The sequence below is a fragment of the Neovison vison genome, chromosome 2 (genome assembly GCF_020171115.1).
Source record: "Neovison vison isolate M4711 chromosome 2, ASM_NN_V1, whole genome shotgun sequence".
NCBI classification, from domain to species: domain Eukaryota; kingdom Metazoa; phylum Chordata; class Mammalia; order Carnivora; family Mustelidae; genus Neogale; species Neogale vison.
Genome location: NC_058092.1, coordinates 99034626 through 99061601, shown reverse-complemented (window position 1 = coordinate 99061601; position 26976 = coordinate 99034626). Strand labels below are relative to the sequence as shown.

At 36.3% G+C, this 26976-nt stretch overlaps 2 protein-coding genes across 3 annotated transcripts in view; both read right to left on the bottom strand.

Moving 5' to 3' along the window:
• The window catches only part of SYCP1 (synaptonemal complex protein 1), a 131626-nt gene extending 123724 nt beyond the window's left edge, over positions 1-7902 (bottom strand). For both annotated transcript variants that reach the window (XM_044236488.1, XM_044236489.1), the window contains exons 1-6: positions 7795-7902; positions 5573-5657; positions 5355-5398; positions 5043-5099; positions 3257-3421; positions 958-1025 (exon numbers count right to left, since the gene is read on the bottom strand). In XM_044236488.1, coding sequence (XP_044092423.1) covers positions 958-1025; positions 3257-3421; positions 5043-5099; positions 5355-5398; positions 5573-5657; positions 7795-7902 — 527 coding nt within the window. The remainder of the gene's footprint in view (positions 1-957; positions 1026-3256; positions 3422-5042; positions 5100-5354; positions 5399-5572; positions 5658-7794) is intronic.
• Positions 7903-10839: 2937 nt separating this feature from the next.
• On the bottom strand, positions 10840-24908 carry LOC122898804 (bile acid receptor-like). Its single transcript, XM_044236487.1, has 10 exons — positions 24845-24908; positions 20548-20910; positions 17461-17601; positions 15569-15711; positions 15371-15475; positions 15135-15234; positions 14214-14336; positions 13678-13794; positions 13404-13517; positions 10840-11087 (listed from the first exon to the last, which is right to left on the bottom strand). The coding sequence occupies exons 1-10, from the start codon at positions 24906-24908 to the stop codon at positions 10840-10842; spliced, it is 1518 nt and encodes a 505-aa protein (XP_044092422.1).
• Between the last annotated feature and the right edge of the window lie 2068 nt (positions 24909-26976).

Below are 26976 nucleotides of genomic sequence, written 5' to 3'. Positions count from 1 at the left end.
AGAGGGAAGCAGGCTCCCCGCTGAGCAGAGAGCCCGATGCGGGACTCGATCCCAGGACCCTGAGATCATGACCCGAGCCGAAGGCAGCGGCTTAACCCACTGAGCCACCCAGGCGCCCCGGTTGTCTTTTTTTAATTAAGTAATCTCTAACCCCAATATTGGGCTCAAACTCACCACCCCGAGATCTAGTCACAAGCTCTTCCAACTAAGCTAGCCAGGCACCCCCATAGGTTGTCTTTCAATTGGACTAAAACAATCTGTTTTAAGAGCCTTTTCCTTTATCAGCAACTTCACTGACAAAGTGATAGGTCTTCTAAAGCCATGATGTTTAACTTAAAACATGTAGGAATAAATAAATTTTGTACTCTTCAGGGACCCATACATTACATTCTAACCAATATTTACTTGACAGATGAATAAAAACTACAGTTTTCTATTAAATTCTATATGATATAAAATGAAAGAGACAGTAAGTGTATAAAATAAGCTTACTATTGCCTAGAACAAAGGAAAGGAAAAGCTAAAGTTAACACTAAGATTTTAAGCTGACATTAATGGAAGAATCATTAGATCACTGACAAAAACAGGAATTTGAGAGTAAGAATTAGCTTATGATGAAATTGAGCACTATTTTACAAATACTGCACCTAAAGTGTTGCAACAATCAGAAAGGTAGAAAATATACATAGGCAGTTGCAGATACAGTTATCAGATAACTTTTGATAATAAATAATGGTTTCTCCTGATACTTTAATAAGTGAGAAATTATCAGTCAGTGATCACTGTTTGCCAAATACAAAAATGTAAAAAGTATGTCTTCCTTCTTCCACTGTACCCAGGTAGAATTCTACAGATAAGTTAATATTACATAGCAGAATATTAAGTTCAATAAATTTCTGGAAATCATTTTCATAAATCTGGAATAAATTTAGAAAGAAAAATTAAATTATTACTTACTCTTTTATTAAATCTTTATTTTCTTGAATTCCTTCTTCTAATTTCAAACTTACTTTTTCATTTTCAAACTAATTTATAAAACAAAAGAACAGTTCATCACATTTTGCTTATTTTTAGCAAAATAAACAGGAGTACAATCATTAAGCAGCATTTCTTTGCTAACAACTAAGTTTAAGAATTCTTTGCAAACAAAAAGCTTTGTGTCACAGCTTATAGATTTTCCTATAAGAATATGTATCTCACTTCCACAGATCTAAAATTAAGTTTGCTGAATCATCTCCAAAAAGTATCCAACAATATTTTAATGCATTATTATCTTCCCTAAACATTTTTAAATGTTTTATCTTGGTCCTAACCCAATGTTGCATTTTCAACATTCTTCTTTCACTGGGCCACAAAGCTGAAGCTAAATAGTTCCAAATATAAAATCCACAAATGTCATTGTTGGGTCCCCCCAAAATTGGGTACCCCAATAATGGGTGCATGATTAAAGGAGCGAGACTCATACAAAGTGAAGGTCAAGCAAAGCTTTATTTCACACCAAGCATCAGGAATCATACCGATTGTCAAACAAACAGGTACGGGCAGCCTCTCCAGAGAGCGTGACCCCTCCCTGCTTTCCACACTAACTTTTAATAGAGTAAAGGCCCTGCGACTGGGCCTGGCCATACACAGGTAGCCAATGAGATTGTAACACACACAGGAAACTCCACAGTGATGCTAGGTGACCAATTGAGTTACAGTTTACCCTAGTAGACATTTGAACCAGCCCATCACACCTTGGTTAGGATTGGCGCCAAAAGGCTCCCAAAGGGTGGGGGCCCATACTCCTTGGTAGCTAGGAGACAGTATGTGCCCCCACTGATTGAATACCTCCACCTGGCCTGACCCACCCTTATACTTGGACTTTGTTACGTGGGACTGGTTTCCCGGACTTGGTTTTAAATAAGTTGGGGGGGGGGGGGCAAAGTCAATTTAAGCTTTCCAGCAAAATGACAGTTCAACCGGGGTGGGGCTGCTCTGGCTGAATAGGCCCTTACAGTCATATTCCAATAAAAGACATTCATATCAAACAAATCATCACTAGTAATAGGATTAAAATTAAAAATTTATAATTAGAATCATTAAAGCAATCTTTATCTAAAATAATTTATTATTTCCCTAATCATTTGCATTAAGCTTTGTGCAACTGTAAGGACCTATGTTATATTCTTATTTTAGCTAGAGGCTTCCATTGAGGTTAAACAATAACTTTGTTGTTTAACCCTTAAACTGTCCCTGCTCCCCTCAGGGATTTTATATTTTAAGGATTTTATATTTTAAGTCCCCCAGGGGACTTAAAAACAAGTCCCAGAAACCAGCTCTAAGTGTGAAGGCCAAGAAAAACAAGGCTGTACCCACCTTGAGTCTAGCCCTAACAGAAGTATAGCCATCTTGGCAAAGCAAAAGCTGGCACCTTGCACTGTAAGAGTGGGTTAGCATAAGAATGGCCATCCTGAAGGCCGGGAAGCCATTTTACTGAGCATCCCTAACAAACCCACACTGTGCACGTAACTTGAGATAAGAGAAAGTAGCTAAAACCTAAGAAACAGCTTAATCACTTACTACCAGGGCGGGTAGGCGTTGGCGCCACAGGGACCAGATGTTAAAGAAAAACAAATAGTTAACTTGCAGAGATCACAATCCTGCTAGACCAGAGTCTCTCTTGGTTTGCAAATGTGCTAGCGATTTACAACAAAAAGGCCATCTTTGCAATGGCTCAGTACCACGAGGCCAAAGGTTGCCCTCCCCACCGTAAAACTGTAGAAGGCTGAGGCAGAAGGAAATGTAAGGTGAAAATTCTTCTAAACCTAAATCTCACTTAACTGCCAGAGTGACACCGGGGTGGCAAAAAGTTAAACAAAGTTAAGCTGTCAAAGTGGGGCACAAGAGATGTATGTAACTATGAAAAAGTGCCTTGAAAATGCTATATAAACCCTTGGCTTTGAGTGCTCAGGGTCCTCGTTGAAACCCGCTGCACTGGGCGGATACTTGGACCCCAGCTAGCTGGAAATAAACCTCGCTGTGTGACTTGCATTATCGAGAGTGTTCTCTAATTGAGGAGTGGTCGACTCCATACCCTAACACAACTTGTCCTCTGTGCTCATACTAAAGCTGAAACACAGCATCAGTTAAAATTCAAAAAACACTCTTTAAAATCCACATCACAGAAATACTCTATTTTAAAGTATTACAGAATTATTATAGAAGTATTATAAAATCTACTATACTACATTTTCAATTCCAAATCTCATTATACCTGTAGTTCCTGAATGGCTTTCCGCTGTGCTTCAATTATCTTTCTATTTTCTTGCAACTTATTTTCTTTTTGCTTCAATTCAGATTCTACATTCACTTTCCACTTCTTGATCTTTTCAGCCTCCTTATACAGTTTTGAATATAGTCTGCTCATTGGCTCTGAATTCTGTTAAATAGATTTTCAGAGTGGTTACACTAAAATTTTGAACAATTAACAAATTACCGCTGCCTATTGCAAATATCCGTGAGTAATATAATATCTTAATAGTTGAGAACAATTCTCTCTTCAATTTATGCCCTACTAGCATCTTGAAAACTGCATTAACTCTTTAAAAGTTATTAGCTATATTAGCTACTTCACTAAAGTTACCGGTCACTTGACTAAGTTATACGCTACTGAATAAAATCCAATACCTCCAAAATATACCTAAGCCAGATATTGGAAATATTTTAGTCAATGAGAGAATCTGGCTGGTTAAAAGCTAAAATAAGTCATTCTACATGAGATCTATAAATTCTTACAATGGTCTTAAAACATTTTGGTTATATGGTTTGAAGATTACCTAAAGGACATGAATTTTCAAATACAATGACAAAAACATAGTTAACACAAGAGCTAGCTTTCATTTATTCTAAGGTCTTATTTAGCTTATATCTGGATTTTCTGCATTACCCATTTCAACATTATAAGGTAAATGCCAGTTCATTTTTTTTTAAATCACAGATTTCTGCTTGCTGATACCTCTTTGTTATCAAAATACATGAATAATTTCCATATTTTTAAATTCTGTGATACTATGATCCAGCAACAGACACACAGTACTTTATCAAGGCCATGGAACTTCCTTAAGTAGACTCTATGCTCGAAATGGGGCTTGAACTCAAGTATCTTGTGTTCTATCAACTGAGCCAGCCCAGGTGCCCCAGAATATCTCTGTTTTCCTTTTTTTGGGGGGGAGAGGGAGGAGGGAGAGAGAGAGAACAAGCAAGTATAAGGCGGAGGAGGGGCAGAGGGAAAAACAGACTCACCACTGAGCAGGGAGCCTGATGCCATGCAAGTCTCCAACCCAGGACCCTGAGATCATGACCTGAGCCAAAGGCAGACCCTTAACTGACCAAGCCACCCAGACACTCCTCATAGACATCTATGTGCCATAAGTAAGAATGTTTTTTATAACCAAAAAAAAAAAAAAAAAAGAGTACCGCACGTTCTATAAATTCCTTAGACAACAAAGGAGCCAAACAATCATACTCATTAAAGGATTCTTTGTAAAATAGTGGTTTGAGTCTTGGCCTTTTCACATATTGTAGCCATATACCCTCTTCTATTCTTGCTCTTTGTGGTTCAAAGTTAAATTTCCCTGAAAGAGTGGATGCTTGCATAACCCAGGAAAATGCAGAAGACTAGTGTTTCAGCAACTTTAAAAGAAAAACAAAGCAGGGGTAATGGTTTTAAAGAATAGAACTTGGGCGCCTGGGTGGCTCAGTCATTAAGTGATCCCAGGTCCTGGGATGGAGCCCTGATTTGGGTTCCCTACTCAGCAGGAAGTCTGCTTCTCCCTTCTCCCACTGCCTCCTGCTCCCCCTGCTGTGCTTTCTCTGTCAAATAATAAAAATAAATGAATAAACTAAAAAAAAAAATAAAATAAAAAAATAAAAGATAGAACTTAAAACATTAGCCAAATTTTAATCCTTCAGAAGCTTCAAAAAGAAAGGCATATACAAATAACAATAAATGATACTACAATTACAAGAAATTTAATATAGATAGGAAGAAATCTTCTGACCTCAAAATCAGAGTCTTTCAGGCCTTCCTGGTAGTGACAACTGTCAGAATTATCAACCTAAAAAAATGAGTAAGTGTTTCCTGTAAGAAAATTTTTTTTTTAATTTATTTTCAGTGTAACAGAATTCATTGTTTTTGCACCACACCCAGTGCTCCATGCAATATAAGAAAATATTTCTGATGAGAGTTTCAAAATAGTAGCAATTAAGTACTGACAACTAATTATCCAACAGCTAAAGAATTTTTTTCCTTTTTCAAACAAGCAAGTCAATACCTAAACAGATTATATCTATGTACCTTATATCTAACTTACCTGTTCAAGCATGGGCAAAAACTTAACTTTTTGTAAAGCTGGATCTGCAAGATAAAAAACAACTGGTATTAAATTCGCTAACCTCTTATTTTTTATATTATTATATCTAACTTTAACGTCAAGACTCTCAAAATAATACTTATATTTTCAATATCTAACAATGTGTATGTAAAAAATACTTTTAAATACAGTGATATATTGCTTTTCCAGTCTCTTACCTGAATCAATATTTTCCCCATTTTTGGAGAGATTAGTCATTGGAAATGGAAAACTAAAATCATCTTCAATATATTTGCTGAAACTCTAGAAATACAAAGAAGTTCTTAAATATAGTGTTCCAAAACCACTGTGATAACTAGCAGTGTAATATGCAATTATATATGTAATATACATCTGCTTAAAGACGTGATTTCAATTGTAAATCCTTTAAGGTATATATAATATTTAAAATATCAAGTGGTTTTGCTATGTAAAAAAAATACGTGCTTTGTAAGTATTCAAGAAAAATAATAGTAATTCTAATTAGTAGCTTAATATATTAGTTTTCTTCAATTTCACTATGATCTTTCCCTTGATAAAACTGAGAGTTGTCTTCACTGAATAGCATCTTAGTACTACACTATTAGCTATAGAGACCATAGGAATTTTTCTACAGCATATAAAATTGAAATATTCATTGCTTCATTCCATCTCCAATATAAAGCTCCACAGAGAAATTTTAAAAATAATTATCAGTAAAAGCTGTTTAACCTGAGAAATTTGTTATAATTCCTTCTTTCTGATAAGAACTCTATTATATAAGTGAATTTCTCTTTTTATCCTCACAACCAGGTGACTCAAAGCCAAATTTTAAGCTTAGTCAGACATTAATTTTTACCAGTATTTTGACATATTTGTCCAAATTTTCTTATTTTTTCCCCGACCCTAATATTCTCTTAACATGTTTCTGTATCTTACTATTTCATTGTATATGTCTTACAAATTGCCTCAAGTCATTTAAGGACAGAGGGAAGATTCAAATAAGCAGGATTTATTATGTATCCAGAGTTCCAAAGACCCAGTGATTCTTTTTTTAAATGAAAGATGCTTACAAATATTACATATGCTTATCATTCATTCCAGGCAATATTACTGAAAATTCTTGGGTAATAAAAATCCTGGAAGATAGCACAAGCAGTAATTTCTCTGACATTGGCCATAATCATATTTTTCTAGATAGGTCTCCTGAGTCAGGGAATCTTGAGTCAAGTCAAAACCAAAAATGAACCATTGGGACTTCAAGATAAAAATCTTCTGCATAGTGAAGGAAACAATCAACAAAATTAAAAAACAACCTACTGAATGAGAAAAGATACTTGCAAACAACATATCCAGTAAAGGATTAGTATCCAAAATATATAAATAACTTATAAAATTCAACACCCAAAAATAATTTAATTGAAAAATGGGCAGAAGACTTGAATAGATATTTCTCCAAAGAAGACATATATACAGATAGTCAACACACACATGAAAAGATGCTTAACATCATTCATCACCACAGAAATGCAAATTAAAACCACAATGAGATGTCACCTCACACCTGTCAGAATGGCTAAAATGAAAAAACACAAACAACAAGTATTGACAAGGTTGTGGAGAAAAAGGATCCCTCATGCACTGCTGGTAGGAATGCAAAGTGGTGCAGCCACTCTGGAAAACAGTATGGAGGTTCCTAAAAAAAAAAAAAAATTTAAAAATAAAGAAAATTCAAAATACAACTCCCCTATGATCCAGCAACTCCCCTACTGGGTATTTACCCAAAGATTATGAAAACACTAATTTGAAAAGATGTATGACCCCTGTGTTTACTGTAGCATTACTTATATTAGCCAAACTATGGAAGAAGCTCAAGTGTCCACTGACTGATGAATGGTTATAAATGGAATATTACTCACCCATAAAAAAGAATGAAATCTTGCCATTTGCAATGACATGGAAGGAGCTAAAGTGTATTATCCGAAGTAAAATAAGTCAGGCAGAGAAAGACAAATACCATGTGATTTCACTCATATGTGAAATCTAAGAAACAAAAAGATAATCATAGAGGGGGAAGAAAGAGACTAACCAAGAAACAGACTCTTAACTATAGAGTACTAACTTATGGTAACCAAAGGGGAGGAGGGTGGGAGATGGGTAAAACAGGGGATGGGGATTAAGGAGGATCCTTCTCGTGGGAAGCACTATGTGATGTATGGAAGTGTTAAATCAGTATATTGTACACCTGTAGCTAACACGAGTAAATTGGATTTAACATTTTAAATAAATTTGTTTAAAATCCTTGGGTAAATCAGGCCACATTTGCTAGGAAAAAGAATTATAAAATAACACCCGTAAGAAAGTACATGGTGTCTCCTTACCTGAAGTTAATAGTCAAATCAAGATTCATATGCAAATTTACCTTGAAGAAATTAGACTCTCCTCCCAAACTCTGAGGTTTCACTGCAGATACTTGACTGCTACTTAATCTTGGTGGTACAAACAATTTAAAAGGCTTTTGCTTTTCCATTTTCTCTCTTCCAGTTGTAATTATCTATTGCCCCAGAAGGCAGGGGGGGGAAAAAGTGTTTTTACATCGTTTAATACACTCTTTATGCTTTATTTTTAAAAGCAAGGTCTGTACAACAAACGCCATGTAAAGGAGCGGGTGTAACCTTTGCTACACTGTGAGTCTGCGGCGTCACATCACTGGGCGAGTCAAAGTAAAAACACCCCACAGCTGTTCCCACCATCTACCACCACCAATGGCCAAGCTGGCGACCTAGATAAGCCAGAAACTCCGAGGTACCATCACTGTGACAGCCCAAAAACAAGCTCTCCCTCCGCCAGCCCTGGTAAATTGCATCACTCCACCGCGAGAACTACCGTAGATTCTTAAGAGAGCTACGGGACACCCAGGAGGTGCTGGAGGTTGGGGGAGGGGAGGGGAGCCCTCGCAGGTGGAGGACGGCAGGAGCCGCAGGTGCCGACGGAATCAGATTATCGCCCAGCTCCTGGGTCCGTCGTCAAAAAAGGAACTCCGTACCCCTGCCCTTACCTTTCAAGATTCAGGGGGAAACCATGGACTCGGTGCCCACGTGAACTGCTACCTGCTATTAGGACAGCAAAAAGAATCAACGAGAGCGTCTGCCTCCGAACCTCAGAAAAGGCGGGAAATCGCTTCCCTTCGGCGGCCAGCCAGGAAAGGGTGCGGTACACGACTGTTTAACGGCTAAATAACGGTCAGCTGTGAGAGTTCGCCCGGCTCCCAATTCTCGCGAGATTTTCCTTTACATTGGTAACGATTCTTCGCGGGATTCTATTTTTCCTTCGAGTAGACGTTCTTTAAGATTCAGCTATTGTCAGAGAATGCAAGGAAAACTAGCAAGGACTGTGATAGATTGGAGCAGAGTGTGAAAAATGCATTTCTGTCATCCAAGAGTTGAGTTTTCGGGAAGAAACAGATGGGCAGATAATTACAGCCAGGTGTAATCCTTTAAAGGTGGTAATTTAGAAAGGGTGGTTAAAACACAGAGAAAGCAGCACTTGGGGTGGCCTGGGGAGTCAGGAGAGGCTGCACGGAGGTGTTGGGCTTCTCTTAGAGCTTCGCTCAAGAATAGGAGAGTGATTAGAGAGAGAGCGGGCCCACAGTTAATGGGGAAAGAGGACGCCTGACCGAGAGAACACAGGCGAAGGCCCTGTGGTTGTGAGCGAGATTAGTACAAGAGAAACTCCAAGAAGTTTGGTGTAGGTGTGTGAGGCCAGGTGGGAAAACGGCAAGAGATGAGGCTGCAGATTTGGCAGATAGGAGGCCTTCCAAAGGCTTTTGGATTTTAGCCTTCCTGGATGGGGATCTTGAAGAGTTCTGCGTAGAAAGGGAGGCAAGATCAAGTTCAGAAGAAAATGTGTCGTTATGAAAAATGGCTCAGGCATGTCGGACTGGAGTTTGGGAGAGAGTTTAATAGGCAGGATAAGGTGTGAGGAGCTGAGCCGTGACAGTGAAGATGAAGAAGAGGCATCAAATGTATATTTAGGAAGTAAAATTAATAGGGTTTGATGACTTTTTAAAATAGTAAGCAGGGAAAGAAGTCTGCTTGGCTTCAAGCTGTGGCGAGGAAATACAATAAATATTGTGGTACTAAATACCTGGGTTTGAGCAATACAAGAATGAATTCCATTTTGAATACATTTGACTTTGTTTTCTAACTTCTTCCGGTACTATAATTGATATTTTCCCAAAGGGCTTAAGTAATATTTTTAAATATCCAACTTTGTATAAATTTAATCTATGAGACATCATAGTTTCTGCTAAAATTTAAAAATTTTTGATCCAGGTTAAGTACTTTATTTTACATTTTAGGGAAACAGTCTAGATACCCTAAAAAAGACAAAATAGTCCCTCCAAGAGATGATTCCAGGTTTATGCCCAAGATGCCCTGTGGGGGCAATAATTAATAAATTTAAATAAGACGTTCTTAAAGTTGAGGATATAAATTCAACAATCCAGTTTTTTAAAGTTTTATAGCTTAAAAAAAATTGGACTATGGTCTTTTTTTCTGTCTTGAAAACCAAAATGTTACTATGCCTAGGATTAAATTAACTTAAATTCACAGTATTTTATTTACTTACAGTCTTTCAAAACAATACAGCCAGCATAGAATTTCTCAGTTTCATATACTTCACATGGAATTTATTTTTACTAAATAGCCTTTCTATCCATACAAGGATTAAAATATCTGTGGAAAGTTTTCAGTTTTTAAGAACTTCATTTTTTCTACAAAAGGTATTGGCAAAAATGTCAAAATATTGCCTACCAGAATGAGTAGTAATTTGTGCTAAATTTCCTAATGTATGTTAAAACATTTTGATGATTTGTCATTTTAACTTTTTTTAATATCTTACCATTACCAATTTTTTAAAATGTGGACTTAAAAAGAATTTTTTTAAGTTAAGAAAAAGTAAGAGTTGAACAGTTTTGTTCCCCTTTGATAATTCATAAAATGCTCTAACAGGAATAGGTTTAGAAAGTTAGTTCTTAATCCATCAATCTGGCCTAATTAATGAGTTTCACAAACTACCTTTATTCTGATTACAACTGTTTCCACTAAATAGCCTTTCTCATGTCCATGATCTATATATTTTCGTTTAGTTTTTCTACTAAAAGAAAAACGTAAAGTTTCTTCAGGTAAGAACTCTATTTAGCATTATTCCCTTTTGAAGGAACCATACGGCAACAAAATAGTCATTGTTTCTTTTGAGTAAAATCTTGAAAAGAGTCCTAGATGTCCCTCTAGTGGTTCGTCCTATATTCCACAAAATTTGATGAGCACTGATGACATCCAATTTATGGTGATATATTGGTTACCTAGCAAACCTATTTGTTTTTCAAATCAGTCATCCTATGATGATAGAGTCAAAAATCTAGATTTAGAAAGTTTTAAGACAAACCACAACAACATTCTAAATTTCAACAATGTGAATACAAATTCCATTTCTCCAAGAGTGAACTAGCCAATTTAGGGTCCTTTGCTTTCCAGATGCTAAGTATTTCTGAGTAATTGTGATTCAGTGTTCTCAGTTCAGTGAGCCTCCCTATGAGACGAGCAAAATGCTGTAGGTCTTCTGGATGATAAATTTTTGAATATTTGTACAAAATTTGTAAAATGGGTTCTTGTATATTTTCCACATGCTGCTTATCCGTAAGGTATGGACGATCTGAAAAACATCATCATATATATCTTAATGAATACTGGAAAGTTGTAGAAGATAATTCAAAACAATATAGTTTGTAAATAATAAAAATAACAAATATTTAACAAACCCTAAATGTATGCAAGATATTATGCAAGTAACTTACTTCATATAGTATCTTACTTTAATCTTCATAGTACTCTATGAGGTAGAGAAATAAAGTCAAATAGGAAGAGAAGGGTCAGTAAGTGGTTGTAAGAGTACAAGAAAAATTTCAAGCTTACTTGAAATTTTAAAAGATTAATTTCCTCAAGATGAACAGTAAGCAAAAGGCAAGCTTCTTAAGTACCTAGTTATAAAATATAAGAACCAACCAAGAATTTCTGAATGGGTAGGCAACAATTATTTATCCAGTCATTGTGGTGGAGATATAGCAGCAAACATAACAGACACCATTTCCTGCCCTCTTTAAGCTTATATCCTGAGTTTGGGAGGAGTGGGCAAGAAAAGAGATATATACACATTTTAAATTTTAAAAAAGGGGGGTTCCCTGGGTGGCTCAGTGGGTTAAAGCCTCTGCCTTTGGCTCAGGTCATGATCCCAGGGTCCTAGGATTGAGCCCCACATCAGGCTCTCTGTTCAGCAGGGAGCCTGCTTCCCCCTCTCTCTCTGCCTGCCTCTCTGCCTACTTGTAATCTCTCTCTGTCAAATAAATAAATAAAATCTTTTTTTTAAATAAATAAATAATATGACAATGATAAGTGTTATAGAGAAAACTAAACAGGAGAAAGAATAAGAATTTAGGGTGGAAGGGCAGTTGCTATTTTTAAAAGGATAATCCAGAGGTAAGATGACATTTAACAGAGATCAGAGATAAAGGAAGAATGTAATTATCTGGGGAAAGAGATTTCCAAGCATATTTGTTAAAACACAACCTGTGGCAGGAGTCTGCTTGACATTTTCAAGTAACATGTGTATCAAAATTAATGTGGCTGTGGTGGTGTGAGAAAATGGATAGTAGTAGGCAATAATAGAAAGAACTTGGCTTTTACCTGTGTAGAACAGGAAACCATGAAAGAGTTAGGAGCAGATGTGTAAACCTGGCGATTCACAGACCTGTACCCCTGGGGCTAATAATACATTATATGTTTATAAAATTTTGTTAAAATTTAAAAAAAGAGTTATGAGCAGAGAAATGAAATGATCTAGCTTATGTTTTAAAAGAATAACTCTGGCTACTATATAGAGAATAGACTCTAGGGAGGCAAGGGCAGAAACAGGAAAGCAAGAGAAGATACTAGTTCACATTAGGGTGGCCAAAACAAAGACAGTAAAAAGTGGTTGAGTTCTGGATATATTTTGAGGCTAAAGCCAAGAAGAGGTGTTGCATATTTGACAGGGTATAAAAGAAAGTAGTGAAAGATGACTTCACAAATTTTGTCTTGTGTAACTTGAAGGATGGAGATGAACATTTAGTAAAGATTGGGGAAGAATATAGGAGGATCAGTGAAAAGATCAGGAGTTCACCTTGGGAGATGTTAAATTTAATATGTCTACTACAAGTTGAAATCTTGAGTAGACTATTTAGTGGGAGCTTAGGGGAGCAGTCCAAGTTGGTATATAACTTTGGGACTTAACATGTAGATGGTGTTTAAAGCCACGACATAAGATGAAATTTCAAAGGAAGTAAGTGTAGAAGAAAAGAGAACTGAGCTCTAGGACACTCACATTTATTAGTGTGGGAGATAAGGAGAAATCAACAAAGGAGATGGAAAAATCAGCCACTGAGGAGGAAAATCAAGAGAGTGTGATGTCCTGGAATTTAAGTGGAGGGAAAAATGTCTAGAAGGAAGGAATGATCAACAGAAGCCAAGTGATAAAAGTTTTCCAAGAGAGAAGGAGTGATCTGCTCTGCCAGATGAAGCGGATGGGTCAAGTACAATGAGGATTAAGAATTGAAAACTGGAATCAGCAGTGCCAGATTACTGACAATCTTTGACAAATTATGGTAGAATGGAGAGAAGGGGACAAAAATCTGACTGCAGTGGGTTCCGGAGTAAATGAGATGAGATGAATGAAGGCAGGAGTACACAGAAAAAAAATGTTTTTCTGTAGAGTAGAGCAGAGAAATGGGAAAATAGCTGAAAGCGATTAGAGGTCAAGAAGGCTTTTTTCTAAGATGCAAGAAATTACAGTATGTTCATAAGCTAATGTGAATTCTCTCAAAGAGAAAATTTTGATGAAATAAAGTTAACATTTGGCATCAGTGAATAATAACCACAGACATCATGTTTTGATTGCCAAACTTAATCCAAATACATATTTCTGAATGGTTTTTACCTGAAAAAAACACAGTTGTTGCTGCAAGCAGAGCATATTCAGTATTAGTAATATTAAGTTCACTCATTCTTCTGTAGAAGCAAAATAATGTGGTAATAAATTCTTCAGCAATACCTAAAAAGATTAGTATCAAATATATTTTCTTCAGACAATAGTGCATAATCAAACATATTGCCATTACCATCTTTTCTCAAAGCAGAATAATAAAATGAAACATTGTATCCGATCAATTTTTCCCATCCAATATAATATTTTGTACTGTATGTAATATTACCAGTCAGTGTAGTAGGTGGACAGTCTTCATTGCAAAATGTTTCCATAGAATAAATGACACTTCTATTATCACTCTGATTGGGAAAATTCAATGAATGATCTGATATTCTCATAGGACCTAGTAACAGGGAAAAATATAAAGTCTGATTTTTAAAAAGTCTTTATACAGATAATAAATCCAATCTCTCTAATCTGTTAGACAGGAAATATTCCCAACAAATGGTAGCTTTATAATTTTTATTCCTGAAACATGAACTGAGATAAATAGTTCAGAATTTATATAAATTTCATGTAGAAAACCTTGCAAAAATGTTTTCCATGATGACATATAATTGGAAAAAAAAAGGTTTTCTTTAAAAGAAAAGCAAAGGCTAGATGAATGAATTGTAAAAGCTATCATGAAGTACTTATACCAACTAGTCAAATGAGAATATAATATTTATTATAAAAATATAATAAAAATGATGTTATGTAATTTCTTGCTGTGTTTAATAGTAACCGTAAACATTAAGATTGAGTTGGTTGACATTTTTTTACTTTCAGAAGCTGATGAAAGACATTCTTTCTGACTGTAAAGTTGGGCCCCATGAAGGAACATCACTTCAGTTTTTGATCCTTTGCATAATGCAGTCTGGTCCTCAGCTGTCAAATTTTCAAATCCTTGAAGAAAAGATCACATAATTGTTTGAAATGAGTAATGAAGAGGTAATTTTCAGGCATAAGATTTAATGTTTTAATTATTAATTTAGTTATAATGTGAATCCTAAGTGTTTCCTTAGAATAATCAAGATCTGTAATTTCAAATATGAACAAAATTCTTGATTCTACATGGTAATATTTTGGAAATAGAGAATAATACTTTCTCATATGGCAAAAGCAAATTAAACACAGACAGTTAAGCCTCAAGGAATTTATTTTTACAGTGAGTTATCTGTGCATATAATTTTTAGCCAACTGTAGCTTGATTTTTTTTTCATATTATACAATTTTATTTGATTTATTTTTATATTCAGAAACAACAATTTATTTCAAAACATTAAAAGACACAATCAATCATGTGTCTTGCACTAAGTCTTTGGAGTCATTTGAATGTTTTTAAATATGAATATTTTAATCATCTGATTGTTTTTTGTTTTATTTTGTTTTTAGAGAGAGAGAGAGAGCACACGAGAGGTCCAGAGGGGCAGAGGGGCAGAGAGAATATTAAGCAGTCTCCACGCACAGCATAGAGCACAATGTGGGTCTAAAATTCATGACCCTGAGATTATGACTTGAGCAAAAATCAAGAGTGGGATGCTTAATCAACCACACCTGATTGTTTAAAGCATACAAAATGAACAGCTTTGGTGGAAAAACAGAGGTTTTATTTTCCTAAAATGTCCCCTTCCTTTAAAACAGGGAACTTTTAAAAAATTAAGTATGAAACTGATTTTTTCACAAAGGTCATAAAGTGATTACCTGGGAGTCCCTTGGTAAAATCCATTAACCCCTGTAGGTGTAGGACCACTGTCTCCGAGAGTCTCAAAAAGCTCAGTTCAGGATTTACATACTTCTGCAGCTAGCCAACAAAAAGAAATAAGAGTAATGGATTTTATTTCTTTCAACTAACTTTAGATTTTTAACTTTTATGTTTATGCCCTTATTTTCTAATATACTTAGTAATAAATTATTTCTCCCCATTAATGAACACATACAAATTTCTTTGTTTCCTCTAAAGGAATTGTATATTTTTGATGAGCAGCCACAATGTTATTAATGAGCTGATGTTCCTCTTGAGTTAGTTTCATGCTCTCCTTAATCTATAAGAAAACATAGGGGGAAAACTATAATGAATTTGTATTAAGCAACACATGTCCTCATTAAAGAAACAAGAAATTTTATAAGAGTCTTACCATTTTTCCAGCTCTACTGGTGGATGATACAAGCTTGTTGTCTAGTCCTTCCTCTTCCACTTTGATGCTAGAGTAAAAACTATTCTTCTGTTTAAAGTTCTTTCTAAGTCTCTTTGATTTGCATTGAATTTCTGTGAGCAAACCTGTGATATTATGAAATTCAAATAAGATGTTATAGGTTTAGCAAATAACATCATAGGATTTAATGAAAATGTTCTTACACTGTACACATATATTATCATAGACTTGTCTTTTCACAAAGAACTTTCCTTTTATGGCAAGCATGTACACAGCAATTAAATTTACTACATTAATTTCCTCTTTTCCTTCCATAACTACCTCTACTTACAAGTACACAGTTATCCTACACATAAATTAAAAATCAATTTTTCATCTCCAAACCATAAATTTAGACCTTTTTTTTCAAGATTTTATTTATTTATTTATTTGACAGAGAGAGCGAGAGATCACAAGTAGAGAGAGAGGCAGGCAGAGAGAGAGGGGGAAGCAGGCTCCCTGCAGAGAGTCCGATGGAGGGCTCGATCTCAGGCCCCTGAGATCATGACCTGAGCCAAAGGCAGAAGCTTAACCCATTGAGCCACACAGGTGCCCCTATACCTTTTATGTTAGAGAAATTTCTACATTATATCATGGAAACAACATAGAATACCAATTGATATAGAAGTTCAACTACGTTATCTATGAGCTTTTTTCTTTGATTTTTTTATATAAAGTCAAGGAAATATTTTGTGATTTTGTTAAATGAGCTAAGTCACTTTTTTTCTTAATAAAACAGGACAATAGTATTTTGTTATGGCAGTCTGAGCAGTCTCCGACAGAGATAAAGTAAAGGATTCGGCTGGTTGGACAAGACAACCTTAAGATCGACTCCAACCTGAATTTTTTTTTTTTAAAGATTTTTAAGTAATCTCTATCCCCAACATGGGGCTCAACCTCACAACCCTGAGATCAGGAGTTATATGTTCTATCAACTAATCCAGCCAGCCAGGTGCCCCCACCCCTGGAATTTTAAATAATAGGAATCCTTTTGGTCAAGCTATGAAGAGTTAAGATTTTATTAAAATAAGCAATGCAATATAAACAGATCATTGCATTGCATTGGTGTTTATTGAACAGGAGTGTAATTTAATAAAAATTGAAGAATATTATCATAGCAGTTAAAGGAAAATAAAAAGAGATAATGAAGAAACAGCCATAAAATTAATATAATAGAAAGATTGCAAGATAAGAGTTTGAGCAAGGCTAGATTAAGCATGAAAACACTAATACTTAAGAAAATGAACTTAGAAATCACAATGACATTTTGAGTCCTAGAAAATAGGAGGAGTTGCGAAAATAAGGCCAAAATCCTAGTACTACCCTGAAGATTACATGATATCTTGTAATTTATAAGCTAAAAACACTGTGAACATAGAAGGAACCCAAACAGCCTAAGTACTCTTCTGCCTGTTCGAGTTGGTTTTTGACACCTATGAGCTATTAGTAGGCTCTACATACCTACTTGTCATGTAGGCTTCTAAAGATACAAGCCCAAAGAAGGGGAACTACTAATTTAAAATTCTGTCCTTTGTAGATTAATTATATAACCTTAGGTTAAGTCATATGAAAATACAAGGATTTCCAATGAAGAAGAACGTATGATTATTGCCAAAATTAGACCAATATAGTGTAGAACAGGGTTTATGGAAATAATTACCTAGATTGGTTACTAATCATCCCAATCTATCAGTTGTTAGAGAAATAGCTTAAATCTAGACTAGTATGTTAATGTTCCAAATGATAATTTGAGTAATGCATTATGTTGTCAATAAGATAAGAAAAACTAAAATCACCCTCAAAAAAGAATCCCCAAAGTCCATAATAACACTTACATTCTGCCAGCATTCCTACTGCCTTACACTTTTTCAGTCTGCACTCTTGACATTTCCTACGCATGTACATGTCCATTTCACAGTGGCCACCATTCTTGCAGTGATATACTGCATTTTTGGTGATACTACGTCGAAAAAAACCTAATAACAAAAAAAGTACTTTTAAAATTTCACTATTAATGGGGCACCTGGGTGGCTCAGAGGGTTAAGCCTCTGCCTTCGGCTCAGGTCATGGTCCCAGGGTCCTGGGATCGAGCCCCGCATGAGGCTCTCTGCTCAGTGGGGAGTCTGCTTCCTCCTCTCTCTCTCTCTCTCTCTCTCTCTCTCTCCCTCCCTCCCTGCCTCTCCACCTACTTGAGATCTCTGTCTGTCAAATTAAAAACAAACAAACAAACAAATAAATAAATAAATAAAATTTCACTATTAAGTATTTTTAGGGTATTGTTTGTTTAAGATTTTACTTATTTGACACAGAGGGAGCAAGAGAGCACAAGCAGGCAGGCAGAGGGAGAGGGAGAAGCAGACTCCCCACAGAGCAGGGAGCCTGATGTGGGGCTTGATGTGGGACTCAATGTGAGGTTTGCTTCTGGGACCCTGAGATCTTGACCTGAGCCAAAGAGAGATGCTTAACTGACTGAACCACCCAGGAGACCCATTTTTTAAATATATATCTTCCTACTAGAGCTAAGTAATCAAAATAACTAAATTATTTCAATAAAATGCTTTTTTCCATCAGTAAGATTCAATTTAATATATGTTTATATTCCCTCATGATTGATATCTTCTATTCCAAGGTTGTTTCTTTTAATAATCACATCTAGAAATTAAACAAAATAGTTCCATCAATTAAGATAACTTTCTATTTTAATACGGCTATAATATATCATCTAAAAGCATTTTTACAACTATGTTGTACAGAATATCAGGATTCCATGAAGCGTCTCTCAAGGTGCCCTTGAAAGAATATACGCTCCTCGAAATAAGTCAATCAGAGAAAGACAACTATCATAAGATCTCCCTGATATGAGGAAGTGGAGATGCAATGTGGGGGGCTTGAGGGGTAGGAAAAGAATAAATGAAACAAGATGGAATCAGGAGGGAGACAAACCATAAGAGACTCTTAATGTCACAAAACAAACTGAGGGTTGCCGGTGGGGGGCGGGAAGGGCATAGGGAGAGGGTGGTTGGGTTATGGACATTGGGGAGGGTTATGTGCTATGGTGAGTACTGTGAAGTGTGTAAACCTGGCGATTCACAGACCTGTACCCTGGGGCTAATAATATATGTTTATTAAAAAATTTAAAAATTATTTTTAAAAAATCACAGAGCTAAAGAGAAAAAAAAAAGAATATATGCTCCTGTAAAACTATAAGGAAAATCTCTTTTCTTTTCTCCTCATATTACCACCTCAACCATACAAATAGGAAAAGTTATTCTTTGAAACTTCCTTCTGTATCCTTCCTTTTTTAGCACTCACCCAGGTTAGAAAACATTTTTAGGTTATTTGGTCTGAGACATTGAATAGACTGTGGTGTGTGTGTGTGTGTGTGTGTGTGTGTGTGTGTGTTTTGGTGGAGGTGTGTATATTATCCTTTTCACTTTCTAAATCCATGCATAGCAGCCCCCCTTCCCATTTCCTCTTTCATTCCCCATTCCTACGCAGTAACCTCTGCTATCTTCCTCTTAATCCATTCCAAGCAGTAAAGTTGACAATCTTTGTCAATGCCCCTCTTAGAGACCTGCCATACCCTTTTTTTTCTGTAGACCACACTTGAGAGTTTTGTGATTTAGATTCAGCAAAGGAAATAAAAATATCAGCTTAAGTTCTAGAACCATGCCTCATCTTCCATCTAGCTTTTTTTTTTTTAAGATTTATTTATTTATTTAAAAGAGAGAAAAAGAGCAGTAAAGAGGACAAACATGAGTGGGGTCAGGAGAGGGAGAAGCAGGTTCACCACTGAGCAGAGAGCTCGATGTGATGTGGGGGCTGGATCCCAGGATGTGGGGATCATGACCTGAGGTGAAGGCAGGTGCTTAACCCGGGGGCCCCTTCTTCCATCTAGCTTGAACAGCAAGGCCCTGCCTTTTAAGAATAAGCAAATACTTGCCCAGCTATTCTATTCATAAAGCTGGTACCTAATTTCCCACAGTCTTCATTTGACTATTCTTTGTGAGGGATGAGTTGTGAGATTCTAACAGTAAATCTTCAACCTGAACTTCTAAACAGACATGCTTAACAAGATGCATTGCCTAATCATTTCCGGGTTCTGTCCCAACATTGCAATTGTAAATAAAAACATTGCAGGAGTGTTTCAAAAACTTCATCAAGGACTCAAAACTTCATCAAGGACTATTTTCACTCTTTGAAAATTTCATTGTCAATTATGATCTTCACTTGCAAGCCTCCCGTTTGTTTCCAGAAAAGCATTCAAAGAAATTAAAATAGCATCATAGAAGTCATTTAATTCAAATTTCCTTCTAATGCATGAATTATATCAACCACATGAGAAGATGGAGAAGTTAACATTCAGATATTTTTAAAAATCATTTTTTTTTCTTAAAGATTTTATTAATTAATTTATTTATTTGACAAAGGTAGAACACATATGTGCTGGAGCAAGAGGAGGGGTGGAGGGGAAGGGGCAGAGGGGAAGGGAGAGGGACAAGCAGACTCTGAGCCAAGCACAGAGCCTCGCACTCCAGCCTTGATCCCACCACCAGAGATCACAACCTGAGCCAAAACCAAGAGCCAGTCGCCCAACAAATGGAGCCACCCAGGAGCCCCTAAAAATCATTTTCTATTCCAATATCCGATTCATCTAAAACCACAAAAACCTCCTGCAGCATAAATACTGAATTTTCTATTTAAATGTAAAAGTTTTCATCAAAAATGAAAACTAAATCAAAGCTATTACATTCCATTTTCACGCCTTCTAGGCACGGATTGACCACTTTTAAATGTATCATTGGCTCTCTCTGGTTTTATTTTTCACACTCTGAAAAATGAGAGTATTCTTACACGCCTAAACTTCCATGACTCTTCAGTAAACACTAGGACTTTCAGTTTGATTTTAACTTTTTCCTTACCCTTGCAACCTTCGCAAGTAAGTGCATTATAATGATATCCTGATGCTTTATCACCACAAACTACACAGAGTTCTTCCTGTCGCTTAATCCGAATAGAAGAGTGAGTTAGTCTGGACCTTTTTATTCCAGAATAGCCATCTTCAGCATCATGGTCAACCACATAAGTGGGTTTATTTAGTTCATAGGAACCAAATACACACTCTCCACCACCAAACTGTGGATCCAAGCTGTAAGTGTTGAAATGACTTTGTAAAGATTGAGACTGCAGAGCTGTTGGAAACTGGACCGTAGAGTACTGGCAATAAGCTGATTCTTGAAAATCAGTGTCGTGCAGCTGATAGTTGATTTGCTCTGGCAGAATATCTAGTTGTTTTAATATAAAAAAAAAGAACAAACGGTAAAAAGTCAAAATTCCATAATTATTTTCAAATGTCAAAGAGCTGTATGCTCAACAATGAGTTCAACATGTCCACTGCGTCACAAGGACTTGCTGGCCAGCACCAGGAGCAAGGAGTGGGCAGTAAACTGATTTATCCTGCTTCATAAGTGCTGCCATTCCAGGGGTAGGCGGAGGTTGCTCTGGGGCTGGGAAAAAGGCCAGTCTGTTGCTAATGGCTTACATATCAATCCAGTCCCCCTTCTTAACTAGAAATGTGGATTTCCCCTTGTCTGGAAGGAAAGAAGGCTTTCCCAATCCTTTGCGTTTCCCTTGTGTGGATAAAATGGTTTGCAGTACAGTCAGGTCAGTAAAGACATGAATTAATAAATTATCCCACCCCCCCAAAAAAAAATCAAACTAAAATACAATTTTACTTGGTTATTTCAAGCAAATATATGTATGTGTGTGTATATATATATACATATATGTATATATATATGTTTTTGTTTGAACTCCCATTAAATATACCTTAACACTGTCCTTTGCCATTTGTACACCTGATTTAAATTACTAGTTTCTTTTGCATTTTGTTGACTAACAATTCTAACTATCAATTATCTGGGGATAAATTTGCCTGCTTTACCAGGTTACTATAAGGATGAAACAAAATAGGGTATGCAAAAGCATATATAAAATATAAACTAATGCTTAATGAATATCATTATTATAATTACCAAAGCTTCCAAACACCAACTTACTTTCTTTTTTAAGATTTATCTATTTATTTCAGAGAGAGTGCACACATGCGCGAGCTGGGGGTGGGGCAAAGGGAGAAGGAGAGAGAATCCTTGGGCAAACTCCCCACTTGATTCCTGGCCCCTGATGATGTGGGAAACAGGCAGAAGAAAAAATTATTAAATTTCCTTACCCACTGACAAGCCCTCGAAACAGGCAGAGTGACATTACTCTAAGGACTCAACTACCTCCACCTTAATGCTTTGCTAAGGGCAAAGGGCAATCCTAGCCTGAGGACCCCTACCCTCAACCATGATCCTGAAGTCTACTTGAACAATTCCTTTGAAAACTTTATCTCAAAACTCTCCAAGCATATGACCACTGATACACATCTAAAGGTTCTCACCAACAAAGGCTTTATTACTGGTAATGAATAACCTTTTTCCCCAACAATATCTAGCCCTGGAAACCTTGCTTACAAAATTCCTTGGAGACTTATGCCATCCCTGACCCCCTCCCAACTTGTAAGTCATATAATGGGCCGCTCCTCACAACCCCAGGTAGCAGCTCTTTCTGCCCACCGGTCCTGTCCCTCTGCTTTAATAAACCACCATTCTGAACCATAGATGTCTCAAGAATTCTTTCTTGGTCATTGACTCTGGACCTCACCCCACTAAACCTCCCTTATATTCTAAAACTTCATCACTGAGATCATGGTCTGCACCAAAATCAAGAGCCAGCCTCCTAACCAAACTGAGCCACCCAGGTGTCACCAACTTACCTTCTGCTTTCAGGAAAATTTCTAAGGCTAAATCCAGAAAATTGGCTCCAAAAGGACCCAGGAATACTGAATATCTATATCTGTAACTAGTAATATTTGTACTTTTCCTGATGCTGAGTCAGGTGATTAAACTTACTTTTAACCTCAAAATTATACCACCAAGATTGGTAAACAGTATAATTTTTATTAACGCACATAATTCACTTGCAATCTTATAGCATTCACTCTAATGCTAACTGTTGAATAAATACTAATAATAACCTAATATAAAAAGAAAGGTTATCAGTAAAAACAATGTAACTTTTTTTATTAAAGAGGGCCTTTCTTGAATTAGTGTCAAAAGACTGCATAATACTAGCCGATGTTCCATTCGCATGGAAATTAGAATTGAAGCCCTAACGTTTACCTTAACCCTAAAAGAAAATGGCATTTAAATTTATATAATGGGCATTAAGGAGGGCATGTGATGTAATGAGCACTGGGTATAAGACTGATGAATCATTGACCTCTACCTCTGAAACCAATAATACATTATATGTTAATTAATTGAATTTAAATTTTCAAAAACTTAATAAATAATATTGTAAGGGCCTATTTAGCCAGAACGATTCCATCTCAGTTAAACAGTGGTTTTGTTGTTTCTGCAATAAAACTTAAACTGACCCTACCCCCCACCCCACCCCGATGCCAGGGGAACTTATTTAAAAGCAAGTCCGGGAAACAAGTAAAATATGGTCGACCAGTCCCTGATAACAGAGCCCAAATACAAGGGCGGATCAGGCCAGGTGGAGACATCCTTAATCACTATCTCCCTAAAAAAATGTGGGCCCGGGCTGCCTGGGTGGTTCAGTGGGTTAAGCCTCTGCCTTCGGCTCAGGTCATGATCTCAGGGTCCTGGAATCGAGTCCTGCATCAGCCTCTCTGCTAGGCAGGGAGCCTGCTTCCTCCTCTCTCTCTATCTCTCTCTCTCTCTCTCTCTACTTGTGATCTCTCTCTGTCAAATAGATAAAATCTTAAAATAAAATAATGTGGGCCCCACCTTTTGGGCACCTTTTGGGTGCCAGTTCTGACCAAGATGATAGTCTAGTTCAAATAGCTACTATAGGGTGAATTGTAATTCAGTTGGCCACCTGCGTATGACCTAGCAGGACTATGCAACTTTCACTGTGTGTTACAATCTCGTTGGCCACCTGTGTGTGGCCAGGCTCAACCACATGGCCATTGCCCTTTAAAAGTTAGTCTGTGAGGCTGGGAGGGGCTGCTCTCTCTGTAAGAGGCGGCCCCGACCGGTGGGCTTGATTCTCTGTGCTGGCGAAAAATAAAGCTTAGCTTGACCTTCGCTTTGTATCAGTCTCGCTCCTTTGATCATGGACCCTAACAATATAAATAATAAACAAATTAATAAATAATTTTTAAACCCACAAAAAACAAAAGATTAAAGATTAAAAAATTAAATTAAGTTTATCTTATAGCCTTAGTCTTTTTGGAGAAAATTCCTTTTGTATCCTGCATTGCTTCTATTTCTTTCCCTTTGATAAAAATCTTAGATTAAGATGAAAATTTCATAAGTCAAGCGGAGAAAGACAACTATCATATGATCTCCCTGATATGAGAGAGTGGTGATGCAACATGGGGGCTTAAGTGGGTAGGAGAAGAATCCATGAAACAAGATGGGATAGGGAGGGAGACAAACCATAAGTGACTCTTAATCTCACGAAACAAACTGTGGGTTGCTGGGGGGAGGGGGGTTGGGAGAAGGGGGGTAGGGTTATGGACATTGGGGAGGGTATGTGCTTTTGGGTAAATTGGAAGGGGAGATGAACCATGAGAGACTATGGACTCTGAAAAACAATCTGAGGGGTTTGAAGTGGCGGGGGGGTGGGAGGCTGGGGTACCAGGTGGTGGGTATTATAGAGGGCACAGCTTGCATGGAGCACTGGGTGTGGTGAAAAAATAATGAATACTGTTTTTCTGAAAATAAATAAATTGGAAAAAAAAAAAAAGATGAAAATTTCAAGTATATGAAATAACTACTCTGAGCCACATTTATTGAATTGCATGTGAACTATCTTCAGCTAAACCCTAAAAATAAATTCTAATTTGCATGTTAATTCAAATTTTTAAAAAAATACAATTTTAGACTATCAGGTTTTTCTCTCTTTACATTTGATTCTTGCTTACAACATTTTAGAGTTACTGATTTTTTTTGAAATTAATCACATTCTCTTGTAAGAGAATGATTTTTTTAAGTTTTTATTTTAATTCCTCTTGTAGGGAAAAACTTAAACTCTTTGGTTTGCTTGTTAATTTCTTTAAAAAAAAAAACAAACCTCTGTAATTAACCATAATGTCACACAAGAAGTGTTTTATCAACCATTATACCGTAGCTTTTTGTTACATACCATAGTACTGCATTGGTTCAGCAAAACAGTAACCATCAGATGTAGTGACATAAGAATTTGCCATTCTCTGCTCCAAGTCTCACTTATTCATCAGTAAATGCTGAAATAGAACTGAAGGAAACAAAACTTTTGCAGACTCTTTGAAAGTATGCTCATCAAGTCAGCATGATTTTATAAAAGTACAATACTATTTTTGAAAAATAAAGAGTTTAGTAGAATTTTTATACTAGACATTTCTATTTACCCTTTAACTGGAAGAATACTGATTTCTCATATCTCTACACACCAAATTATTAATTCTGCCAATTTTTGCCAATTCTGCTTGGCTTTTTACAAATAATTCAACAAATCTTGGTAATAATGAAAGTGGCTTTTGAAAGTTTACCAAGCTTTGGTGTTAGGCTTCATATACTGCTTTTGCTACTTATTTATGGGTCATTCATTAAATCTCCTTAAACCTTAGTTTCCTCATTTGTAAAAGAAAAATAATAAAACCTTCCTAGCAAAGTTGTTGGCGGAGTTGAATTAATGTATATAAAATCTAGCACAGTTCTTAATAACTCATTCTTATCATCGCTATTCTAATAGTTCCAAGATCTCAGTGTTCTAACTTTAGATGAATTGGGAAGAAAAATTAGACTTTTTCATGAAAGAAATTAAAGAATAGGAAAAAATGGCTTTCATAGCATTTGTTTTTATCTTCTAAATCTGCTCTATTTTCTTAGCCCTGTGATATGCTAAACATTAAAATACTAATTTTGGCTCGCTTGACTAATTAAAATTTTCTCTTCCAAAAAAAATTTATGGATTACTGGAGAAAGTGTTATACTTTTTAATAGTAAAGTCTAAAACTAAAATGAGCAACTCAGGAAACAACAGATGTTGGCAAGGATGCAGAGAAAGGGGAACGCTCTTACACTGTTGGTGGGAATGCAAACTGACAGAGCCACTCTGGAAAATAGTGTGAGGGCTCCTCAAAAAGTTAAAAATAGAGCTACCCTACAACCCAGCAATTGCACTACTAGATATTTATCCAAAGGGTACAAACATAGTGATTCTTGAAAGGCCACATGCACCTCAATGTTTATAGCAACAATGTCCACAATAACCCACATGCCCATCAACAGATGAATGGATAAAGAAGATGAGGTATATGTATACACATACTATGGAATATTACTCAGGCACCCAAAAGAATGAAATCCTGCCATTTCCAATGACATGGGTGGAACTAGAGGGTATTACGCTAAGGGAAATAAGTCAGAGAAAGACAAATATATGATTTCACTCATATGTGGAATTTAAGAAACAAAACTGATGAACATAGGGGAAGGGAATAAAAAATAAAATAAGATGAAAACAGAGGGAGGCAAACCACAAGAGACTCTTTTAACTTTAGGAAACAAACTAAGGGTTACTGGAGGGGAAGTAGGTGGGAGGATGGGGTAAATGGGTGATGGGCATTAAGGAGGGCCCTTGATGTAATAAGCACTGGGTGTTATATGAAACTGATGAATCATTAAGTTCTACCTGTGAAACTAATAATATCATATATGTTAACTAAATGGAATTTTAAAAATTTTTAAATAGTAAGGTCTAAAAATCATAAGCTTTTATAAGAAAAATTATTCACAGGGGCGCCTGGGTGGCTCAGTCATTGGTGTCTGCTTCAGCTCGGGTCATGATCCCGGGGACCTGGGATCCAGCCCCGCATCCAGTTCCCTGCTTGGCGGGAAGCCTGCTTCTCCTTCTCCCACTCCCCTTGCTTGTGTTCCTGCTCTCGCTGTCTCTCTCTCTCTCAAATAAATAAATAAAATCTTTTTAAAAAAATTATTCACAATCTAAGATGAACCTTTAACAGGAAAAACTGTTTGTTTTTGTTATTACCTAGAAAGGAACTCCAAAAATTTCAATAAACTTCAACAGGAAATCACAGCTTAAGAAATTGAAAATTATTTGAAGAAAATAAAGGTCACTCTAAAGTCCATAGTCTTTTATAGCTTTATCCTCTCTATTAAAGATAAAGACAGTTTTCACCTTTAAAAAGAACCAAAAAAAAAAAAAGAGAGAGAGAAAGGAAAAGAAAATGGGTTTTAAATCATGCCAAAAAATTTATGTGACAAATTTCTTAG